This window comes from Malurus melanocephalus, unplaced genomic scaffold (genome assembly GCF_030028575.1).
Source record: "Malurus melanocephalus ecotype Western Australia unplaced genomic scaffold, MMel_1.1 scaffold_92, whole genome shotgun sequence".
NCBI lineage: Eukaryota > Metazoa > Chordata > Aves > Passeriformes > Maluridae > Malurus > Malurus melanocephalus.
The window spans coordinates 323,933-334,330 of NW_026623324.1; the positions used below are offsets into that span (position 1 = coordinate 323,933).

Below are 10,398 nucleotides of genomic sequence, written 5' to 3' on the forward strand. Positions count from 1 at the left end.
GTACTATTCTCTACTTTACCAAAATACTTCATTTCATAGGATAAGGTAAATGCAGTATAATATATCTGGTCAGAACATGTATTCTTATTTGTAAAGTGAAACCCCAGCAAAAAAAATCTGCACTGCTTGGTTGGTTTATGTCACTGGCAACCTGCTTGCAGTYCTGGCACCTGACACAGAAATGGACTCATGCAGCTTTTGTTCTTGTACACTTTGCTGAGGTAAAAGAAGTGACCAATGCTGAACCTCTTTTYTTTTTTTTGTCCTTTGAAGCATCTCAAATAGGTGCTTCTTAAGAAGAGTAACAGAGGCAGAGGTCACTCCTGCAAGCTTTTATTTCGCTTGGGTTTTGCCATTGAACCACATTCACAAGTTCATGACCTTTTTGAGTTAAGGCTGCATTCTTGACTGTAAGAGACTAAAGCCTAAACACTGCTTAAAGAGCCACTCTTATGGATATTCAAAACCAAATACAGGCAGAATCCAGCTGGTCACAAGAGTCTTCTCATGAAATAGTGGTACTGCTCTCTCCCAGGTTAAATAAATCAAATAGCATTTCCTCTCTTTCCTTTCTAACTTTCAGAAGTCTTCCTGACTTTGTAAACTCCCACCTATGTTCCAAGGGGGACCTAAGGAAGGCAAGATGAGGAGAGAATACATTCCAAATGCAGTGTGCCATTTGTGATTAAAATGGAAATAAGCAGCATTTGCATTAATTTCGATTCACACTTATGTATAGGATAGATTCTGAAGGACTACAGTATCTAGGAAACAAATTCCTAGTTGCATTRTTAAGTCATGTCCACATATGACACAAATAATTTGCAGAAAGAGGTTCATACTGTTCCAAGTGATTTCCCTTCCTATTATTTCAAAGAGAGAAGAATCCAGAATTCCTTCATGGCACCAGTCCAGTTATTGGTTTATCCAGTTTTTATCTACCSAGGACCAAGCACAGGGTTTTGAATGTAATATTTTAACCGTTCAAACATGTATAACACTGACAAGATTTTGGCTGCTCTGGCAGCTAAACAGGTGCAATCTGAGATGCAGACTTTCCACTGAATAATGTGTGGAAGACTGGATGTCTCAGCTGWGTTTCCAGTCCAGCACGGCTCACGAAGGCTTATAGGGAGGTAGTGTTAACTTCCATCCCTGTGCAAAAGTAAACATTTGAYGTGTTACAGTACCTACTTTTAAGGATGGCTTCTGGTTTTTAGCTTGATGGGTGTACGGGTGTGATAATGTTCTTGGGTAGGATGGAGAGCCTYGCTGAGTGTGGTCCTGATGCTCTCAGAGGATCCTCACTCTCCTCCTCTGTGCCCAAGAGGAAAAAATACCCCTTCCCTCCCTCCTTTCCTCACATTCTTCCCAGTGGAATTAAAGATGTAATCCTAGACATTTAGGAGCTGAAGAGACATCCAGGRTAAAACCAGTGAAGTACAGAGGATTTGTCAATAATAACTTCTGCATCCAGGTCCAGATCTGTTACAAGCAAGTCCCACTGGCCCATGGTAGTTTAGGGARTGATATGAGAGCTGGTTTTGCCTGACAGCTTAACTCGTGAAACCGGAATTTTGACCTGAAAGGTTAGAACCATAGCAAAACAAGTTGGGTTGGTGTTGATTTTAAACAGATACATATAAAGCTCTGTGAGGATGAAAAATTGTCATTTAAAATAATCTTTCTCTTAGAAAAAYCTGTTTGGGATTTTTTTGGTATCACAGACGAGGCTGGCATTTGTAAGTCTTCACGTTTAATCACAAAGGAGACAAACTGTGCTGTTACAGGCCTGCAACTTTGATTTTGTAGTTTTTTTCTCCTTTCTTAATGTTTGCTTTTTGTTTTGTTTTGTTTTTTTTCACATATGTTAGAAAACTGCTTCTCTTGCTTTATTGTACCAAAAAAAAATCTACATTTTCATAATCTCAGTTGTGAAATATAATTACTSAGAATAGGTAGTTCTTATCTCAATGGATACTACTTTTATTTTAATAAAAAAATRTGTTGTTTGGTTGGGGTTTACAAGATGGAAAACATTCCTATTCTCCTCCTAACTAGACTACATTATATTAGTGCAATTTCATTCCAGTTTTACTCTTGGAATAAAGACTAATTTACACAAAATACGAAAAAAAATCTCTTGCTTTGAGCTATAACCAAGCACATAATGCTTCCATATGGACATGTATTAATCATCTTTAATAATTTATCAGATTTTCCTGTGACCTTTTTTCTTGTTAGTTTTCATTTTATTTTGTCTGTGCAGTTTTGTCCCCTAAATATTCCTTGACTTGCAGGTGGTGCTGTTCAGACGGTAGAGATGATCCCATTGAAGCATCTAAAGATAGTATATTTGTAAAAATACTACAAAAGCTGTTGAAAGAAGGTAAAGTGTACTTAAAYATAAGTGAATGCCTTGAAATTGTTTCAAAAGCTGCTTAAGATGAACACTAATATGTGAAAAGTAGCATTATTAAATTCTCAGAGTAATAAAAAATGCATTCCACTAGACAGTCAAAATCGTATGGAGCTAATTCTATGACTGTAAACTCTTCAGGAGTATAAGAGAGGAGCAGATTTCTTGGTTATAATCTTAGTATCCATAAGTTATTTGCTCAGTAAGGCTATCAGCAGATTTTTAGCATTTGTTTACTGTACAATAAAATAGGTCTTCTGGAGATAAATATGTACCCTCTATAAGATACAGGATAATAACTAATTGACTGTCTCTCAGAAGAACTTAATCTATTTTAGCCAGAGTGATTTTTTTGCTTTTGTTTTCCCTCTCCAAAAGCCAAAACAAAACATGCACCTCCCATTCTCCTCTTAAAGCTGACTATAGGAAGTTATGGCCATGGAAGTTACAGCTGGATGGGGGAGGGAGAGGAGTGAAGCGACTGAGAGCCAAAGCCCATTTAAAATATTACTGTATAGGAACTTTTTGTAGAACAGAGAAGGCTTCATGTGAAAAATACAATACTTAAGTTCTTCAGAACAGTTCCAGTTCAGTTCCAGTGTTCAGTCCTATCAATTTCTTTGCATTTCTAAGATTTGCATACCCTATGCTGAACTGTTAGAACTGATGATACGTAGTTATTGTATGACTGAGCTTTCTTTTCTCTTTTCTTTATTTATTAGTATTTTTATTTTGGTGAAGTGTTATGTAAAGACTTGGATTTTAGGTTTAATCATTAAATTAMTGAACTCTATTTGGGTGAAAAAAAATAAAAGAGCTCAGTTTTATGGGCTACTTAAGCTTTGTTCTATTTCTTGATGTGTATAATAGAATCAGAGCTTCACAATTCCAAAAGAGTGATTTAGATGTGAGGCAGGCACAGCTGTTTACTTAAAAATGATCTTAACTGCTAATGCAAAGTGCTKTATCAGTGTTGTAATAAACGATTTTGTGTTGTAGGAGTTCAGTTAAGCGAATATTTACCAGAGGTAAAGGACTTGCTTCAAGCAAATGAACTTGGCAACCTGAAATACAATCCGTACTTCGAATTTGTGTTAAAAGCAAACTATGAACTGTACGTTCAGGGACAAGCATGATTTAAAAACTGGGGGTTTTTTAAATATTTTTTCTAAAGAATTGTTGAATTCATGTATACTTTTTTTTTTTATTCTGTTCGATTTTTTTGCTAAAACTCTGTGATAAGGTCTATATGAGTAATATASTTGGTCTTAAATGTATGACATTGATGCTTCCATCAGGGGAGGCAGAGTTGTATTTTCAGRCAAAATAAAAATAAAGTTTTCATTTTCTATGCCTTTTATAAACTTGCTGGTTTGTTCTGTATCTTGATTAGTATGTGTCCTGTCTGAGACTCAAAGATACACAGGCATACAGGGTGAAATACAGGGACCCACTGCAGAAGGTGGGAAACCTGTGTTGTCACCACTGGGGCTGTGATTTCAGTTCAGAGAAAATACTGAACATATTCATGCTGGGTAACTTAAGAAATAACTGGTTATTCTGTTGCATTACTGCACCCTTTCTTTGTGCAACACTTTTTGCTGTAGAAACTAGGTAGTTTCAATTTTGTATTAAGAGTTACTTGCACAAAAAGGATAACTGGCTTGTTACTGATCACTCAGCCTGTCTGACAGAAAGGAGTACATCATTTAAAGTCTTTGGGTCCCGTAAATATACCATTCTTTAAGTTCATATCTATAAGATTAACCTTTTCCCCATTATTTTTTTACTGTATCCATTTAGCTTCCCTGTAAGCTGTTTCTAGAATACATGTAAAATGGGATTAGCAGCTCAGCATGCAGTTATTCACAGCAACTGCTTGTGCCTAGGCTCAGAAGAAACTTAGAAAGCAGTTATGAGAGTGTGGGAGTTCAGAATGACCTTCCTCACTACCATGCCTTGGTSTCTACTGGTAGGCATTACTAATTTTGTTGGGGTTTTTTTACCCCACTTCCTCAGTTATCCCTGACACTGGAATAAAAAAAATCCATTTAACTTCTCAATTTTAATTATTCTGGTTGACAGTAGATTTTAGCCTTTCCATAAAAGCTACTTCAATCTGATATGTTGCACCTTTCATTTGCATGTAGCTCAAGAGCCAGAAACAGACTCCCAGAGCAACTTGTGTGCCCTTATGTTTTACTTCTCTGGCTCCATGCCTGCTGCAACAACTTGATCTAACAGCTGAGAAGGTCAGAAGTTAAATTAGTTGAAGAGAATCCAGTTTCTAGTTTTAAAAGCACAGCTCCCCTTCCGTGGCTTCCCCTCCTCCCTGTACTAATACAGTAAGCTGGGCTGAGAGTCTGAACATGTTTGGAAGAATAGATTTATCTAGAGAGGTTCTAACTAATATGGGAAAGAAATGCACTAGCAGTCATCTTCTAGGATTGTTCTAAACAACAAACTTTGCTCTTCTGCTGTCTTGCATGGCTGAGAAGTGTGACCATTGCTCCTAGCTACTGCATCAAAGTAGTAGTTCATTTAAAGCCTTGGAAGAATTCCACGTGTTCGCTTGAATGTCACTTTCAGGGTGATTTCAGACTGATAAACTTAGCAGGGTTTGGGAGAAAGGGACTAATGGAATAAATGATGGCTRGCACCTGCCAAAATATATTTTGCCTTTTCCTAGACTCTTAAATTCTGCTTGAAAAGGAATCTCTTTAATTGACTGTCCACCACAAAGCACTTTGGGGATATCTCATACCTTCCTAGACTGTTGGCGAGATACCTGTGTTCTGTCAGGAGTGGCAGRGCAAGCCCTGGAAAGCTTGCTCCTGGTGGTGCAAGCAGTTCTGATCACCGTTAGCTGTTGTTTCAAAGTGCCTTGCTTCTCTGCTGGGTCATATTTATTGTGTTTGGTGTAAAAGCATTCTCCAGGTTTTTGGGAAATGATGAGCTGTGTAGGCTTTTCAACTGTTTTATTCTATTGCTGGGTTGGGAGGCATTTGGCATTTGTACAACAGCTTTCCATCTGACTATTGCCAAAACAGAAGGCTACTTGCAATGAGTTTACTTAAACAAAGCCTCATTAAAATAACTTCCATGTCTAAACTGATGTTTAATATTCTCGTACTAGTGATGTTGAGCTAGTTCTCTATTCTGTTGGAAAGTTTGAAGAGGCTGGGATTCGGGGCTGTTCCTCTTCTCTGTCCTCCACTTCATTATGTAATAAGCTGTGCTGGTGAAGAACTCCTGTCTCAGATTACTGCTCCAGGAGGATGCCTTCATTTACCACTGCATATGGAAGGTGGTAAATGCCRGTGCTCTAGGTTGTTTCTAAATGTAACAAAAACAAATAAACTTGTGACAAAAGGATGAGGSTTAAAACAGCCTAAGGGGGATGGATAGCTCCTCTCAAATAAGGATATACGTTGTTTCTTAAATAATTATTTTTTCAGTAATGGAAAGCACATAGAGTACAGGAGGTATGCATTTGTGTCCTTTGTTGTTGCCAGAGCAGCAGAAAAGTTTATCAGTTGTCATTTGTGATCAATTTCAGAAGCTATGCATGGTGGATAGTGAGTTCTTTGTGCCCAGCTCTGTACTGGAAACTAACTCCAACTGTTTTCTGACTTAAGACAAAAACCRCATTCATTCAGTGAACACAGATAAACATCATATCTACATGCAGAAAATATTTTACTCAGAAGTGATATTACTCAGAATTGAATTTAACATTGCCATTTGGATACTTTGCTGTAAACTAGATTGGGTAGAGAGAAAATAAAAGGGAGCAGAAGGGATAGAGAGGGTTTATACTTGCATCATGTTTCATTGCCGGATTAAGGATGTTTATCTTTCAGCGATGTTAGGGTTTTTGTTACTTGATTTCTGATTCAACACAACTGATTGTATTTGGAAACCACGACAAAGCACTGCAGTTCTGTAAATAGATTTGGTGGTTGCGATGCCTTTAAGTGCTTTCAGGCTTCCGATTTTTTGTACTGCCAGTTGTTGATGACAGAACTGAAGAATAACAAGCTGAGGAACAGSATGAGAGAAGAGCACGCTTTAATACAGTAACTTAACAGGGCTTCGAGAGCTATAGCAGAAGGAGGTAGAGGGCTGCCAGAGGTAAAGAGGAATGCTGCCAACCTGGAGGACACAGAAGTTAAACAGARGAGAGGAAAAGTTGTCTGCTTCTCTGTAGAGCTGTCTGCTCTGCCTTGTACTGGAGGAAGTCACCTACAGAAATACCTTCACTCACAGGAGACTCCTCACAGCACAGTGCTTCTAGCCTACTATTCCTTCTTGCCTGACTCTAAATTTTAAAAGGATATACCCTTGACCAGTTGTGCCTTCCGAGAAATCTCGAAGGTTGAGTTGCATCGACATAGTGTCRGGGCTGCAAATCTGCATTTATCACTGCATCTGCTTATATCACTGCCTCTTCTTTCCATTGGTAACCAAATGCCTGTAAAATCTTCCAAGTTTCCCACATGGAATCTCTGCTTAAATACCCATAGCTGAAGGAGATGAACTGTTCCTTTTCACTCATATAGTACCTTCAACTCGTCAGAGATGACCTGGCTGTGAGACCACACTCCTTTTGGAAAGGGTGAGCCACAGGGATAGCTGAAGGATTCCMGTGTTGCCTGGCCGAGCTCCGCGGCCAGCAATGGGCACTCGTAATGGCACCAGCATTCACGGCTACTCAGGCTTCTGGGATCAGATCAAGATTAATCCTTTACCGGGCTTCTCTTMAGGCATTTGTCTGACAGTTGTTATCCCATGTATTTATTTTCCATTTTTAAATCACAGCAAGGAAACGATGCACAGCTTAACTTGATGTGTAAAGCTGTGGGTTTTGCACGGGTTGTCGCCATTTGCCCTGCAAACCGGGAATTTACMTTGGCACATCTTCTCTCCCAATTCCCTTTTTCTTCCCGGGCTCACCTATAGCTACGGAAAAGGCTCGGGAGGGCCTCGTTTACCACGGCAGCCCCAAGCCTTGGCACGTGGTGGCCGCGGAGCCGATGGCCCTCGCCTCCTGCCCCGCCGAGCCCCGCGGGRCTCCCGGCCGCCCCCACCTGCTTTGCCCTTAACGGGGCCGGTGGTGCCGGGAGATTATTTCGGCCCCGGCCGCGGGCGGTGGCGGGGGGGGCCCGGCAGACGCGCCTTATACGGCCGGGCCCGGCTCACCTGGGCCGGGGCCAGGAGCGCCTTCTTTGGGCACCGCCGGGCCGGGGCCGCGCCGGGCCCGACGCCCAAATATGGGGACGGCTGGGGCAACATTCCTGGGGGCCGGTCGCTGCCGCCGCCCGCCGTGATAAAAGGCTCGGCGGCGGCCGCGGCGGCCACGAGTGACCCGGCGAGGAGCGGGAGCCTCTCTCTCTGCCCGACGCGCGGAGCCCGCAGCCAGCCCAGGTAAGCCCCGGGCCCGCCGCCACCGCCCGCGGCTGCCGGCCGTCCGTGAGGCTCAGCCCTGTGCTCTGTGCCCCCGCAGACACAGCCGAAACCATGTGTGACGAGGACGAGACCACCGCGCTCGTGTGCGACAACGGCTCCGGCCTGGTGAAGGCGGGCTTCGCCGGGGACGATGCTCCCAGGGCCGTGTTCCCCTCCATCGTTGGCCGCCCCCGCCATCAGGTACGGCGCACTCCCCCTCCGAGCTTCCCCGCACGCCCCGCCACAGCCGCGGCTGTGGGTCCCCCCTGCCTTCCAGCCCTCTGCGTCCTGCCGTCCTGCCGGGAGCTCCGTGCCCCTGCCCACGGAGAGGGTGCTGATCCCCCACTTTCCTCCTCTGCAGGGCGTCATGGTGGGTATGGGTCAGAAGGATTCCTATGTAGGAGATGAAGCGCAGAGCAAGAGAGGTATCCTGACCCTGAAGTACCCCATTGAACATGGCATCATCACAAACTGGGACGACATGGAGAAGATCTGGCACCACACCTTCTACAATGAGCTGCGTGTTGCCCCAGAAGAGCACCCCACTCTGCTCACTGAGGCCCCCCTTAACCCCAAAGCCAACCGTGAAAAGATGACCCAAATCATGTTTGAGACCTTCAACGTCCCTGCCATGTATGTGGCCATCCAGGCTGTGCTGTCCCTGTACGCCTCTGGCCGTACCACTGGTGAGTGCAAAGTCCGTCTGGCCCTTCTTTCCCAAGCAAGGATGTCCAGGACTGGTCCCTTACAGCTGACGAGTGCTCTGCCCCCCAGAGCAGGACCCTCCTTCTGTGGGCCACATCTCTCAGATGGCTGCTTCTTGTTTCCCCAGGTATCGTGCTGGACTCCGGTGATGGTGTGACACACAATGTCCCCATCTATGAAGGGTATGCCCTGCCCCATGCCATCATGCGCTTGGATCTGGCTGGCCGGGATCTCACTGACTACCTGATGAAGATCCTGACTGAGCGTGGCTATTCCTTTGTCACCACAGGTAAGCACAATTCCCTCCTCCAAAAAGCTCCCCCTCACTTCTGTCCCTTGCACCTCCAGAGATGCTGCAGCCTCTTGCCTCRTTGCAAGCCCTGAAAATGCTCCTTGTTGGGAGTCCTTGTGTGGTTGGGGGTCTGGAGATCTGTGGAGGCAGTGCAAGCACTCCCCATTCCTCCTCTGCAAACTCTTGATGCCTTTGCTTCCCCCTGACAGCTGAACGTGAGATTGTCCGTGACATTAAGGAGAAGCTGTGCTATGTGGCGCTGGACTTTGAGAATGAGATGGCCACCGCTGCCTCTTCCTCCTCCCTCGAAAAGAGCTACGAGCTGCCTGATGGACAGGTCATCACCATCGGCAAYGAGCGTTTCCGCTGCCCAGAAACCCTCTTCCAGCCTTCCTTCATTGGTGTGTGCCCTTTTCCCTCTCCCTTCCCTTGGCAGCTCTCCCCTCCCTCCAGAACCACCACCCAGTGCTCTTGCTGTGCCCTTACCTCATGTTCCCCTCCCTTCCCAGGTATGGAGTCRGCAGGTATCCATGAGACCACCTACAACAGCATCATGAAGTGYGACATCGACATCAGGAAGGACCTGTACGCCAACAAYGTCATGTCTGGGGGTACCACCATGTACCCAGGTATTGCTGACCGCATGCAGAAGGAGATCACAGCCCTGGCCCCCAGCACGATGAAGATCAAGGTAAGGCTGGAGAACAGAGGTTCTGGGAGCAGCCCTCTCTTGCCACCAGCAGCAGAGACTTGTTTACTGATGCCAGCTCTCTTGGTGTTTTCCAGATCATCGCCCCACCTGAGCGTAAGTACTCTGTTTGGATCGGTGGCTCCATCCTGGCCTCCCTGTCCACCTTCCAGCAGATGTGGATCACAAAGCAGGAATACGATGAAGCCGGCCCATCCATTGTCCACCGTAAATGCTTCTAAACATGTTTACATGATCACTTTGCCAACCAAGCTCAGGATGACGACCTTCAAGGTTGCAGGCAGCCGAGGGCCTGCAACAGCCATGTAACTTTCTATTTTGTTACGATTTCTGGTTACTGTTGCTGCAAAGCTCCACGTGACACAGTGTATGTAAAGTGTACATAAATTAATTTATTTTATCTCGTTTTGTTTGTTTTTAAAACCAATGCCCTGCRGAAGGAAACAAAAAACTTCAAGAAGCATTAAATCATCAGTCATTCTGTCACACCCCTAACGCTGTCGTTTGTCATCATTTGCTCGGGTTCTTTCATCACTTGTGGACGTGGYGTGAGGGCAGTGGGCGGTGGGGCCAGACTCCCCCTGATGGGAGCAGTAATGGGGAGGGGACAGCTGAAGGAGGCAGCTGTATGACATCCTTGGGGACCAGGCTGCTGGGTGGCACCGAGGGCAAGGCTGGGTGTCGCGTCATGCCACTGCAAAGTGCATGCCCTGACGCTCTGCCATGTGCCAGTCCCAGATGGGGAAGGGTTACCTGGAGCCTTTGCTTGCAAAATATTGCTTTTGGCTCAGSCTGCCAAAAAAGCAGCCCTGGCATGCTCCCGAG

At 44.7% G+C, this 10,398-nt stretch overlaps 2 protein-coding genes across 2 annotated transcripts in view; both read left to right on the forward strand.

Annotated features, from left to right (window-relative positions):
- NUP133 (nucleoporin 133) overlaps window positions 1–3,795 on the forward strand; it is a 28,434-nt gene extending 24,639 nt beyond the window's left edge. The window contains exons 25-26 of the mRNA XM_057368419.1: window positions 2,301–2,389; window positions 3,419–3,795. Of these exons, the coding sequence (XP_057224402.1) occupies window positions 2,301–2,389; window positions 3,419–3,555 (226 nt within the window). The 3' untranslated portion in view covers window positions 3,556–3,795. The remainder of the gene's footprint in view (window positions 1–2,300; window positions 2,390–3,418) is intronic.
- A 3,997-nt stretch (window positions 3,796–7,792) lies between these two features.
- Window positions 7,793–10,059, forward strand: ACTA1 (actin alpha 1, skeletal muscle). The gene is made up of 7 exons (XM_057368420.1): window positions 7,793–7,846; window positions 7,926–8,068; window positions 8,229–8,553; window positions 8,700–8,861; window positions 9,074–9,265; window positions 9,374–9,555; window positions 9,651–10,059. Exons 2-7 carry the CDS (start codon window positions 7,940–7,942, stop codon window positions 9,792–9,794), a joined length of 1,134 nt encoding a protein of 377 aa, XP_057224403.1. The 5' UTR covers window positions 7,793–7,846; window positions 7,926–7,939; the 3' UTR covers window positions 9,795–10,059.
- The last annotated feature ends 339 nt before the right edge of the window (window positions 10,060–10,398 follow it).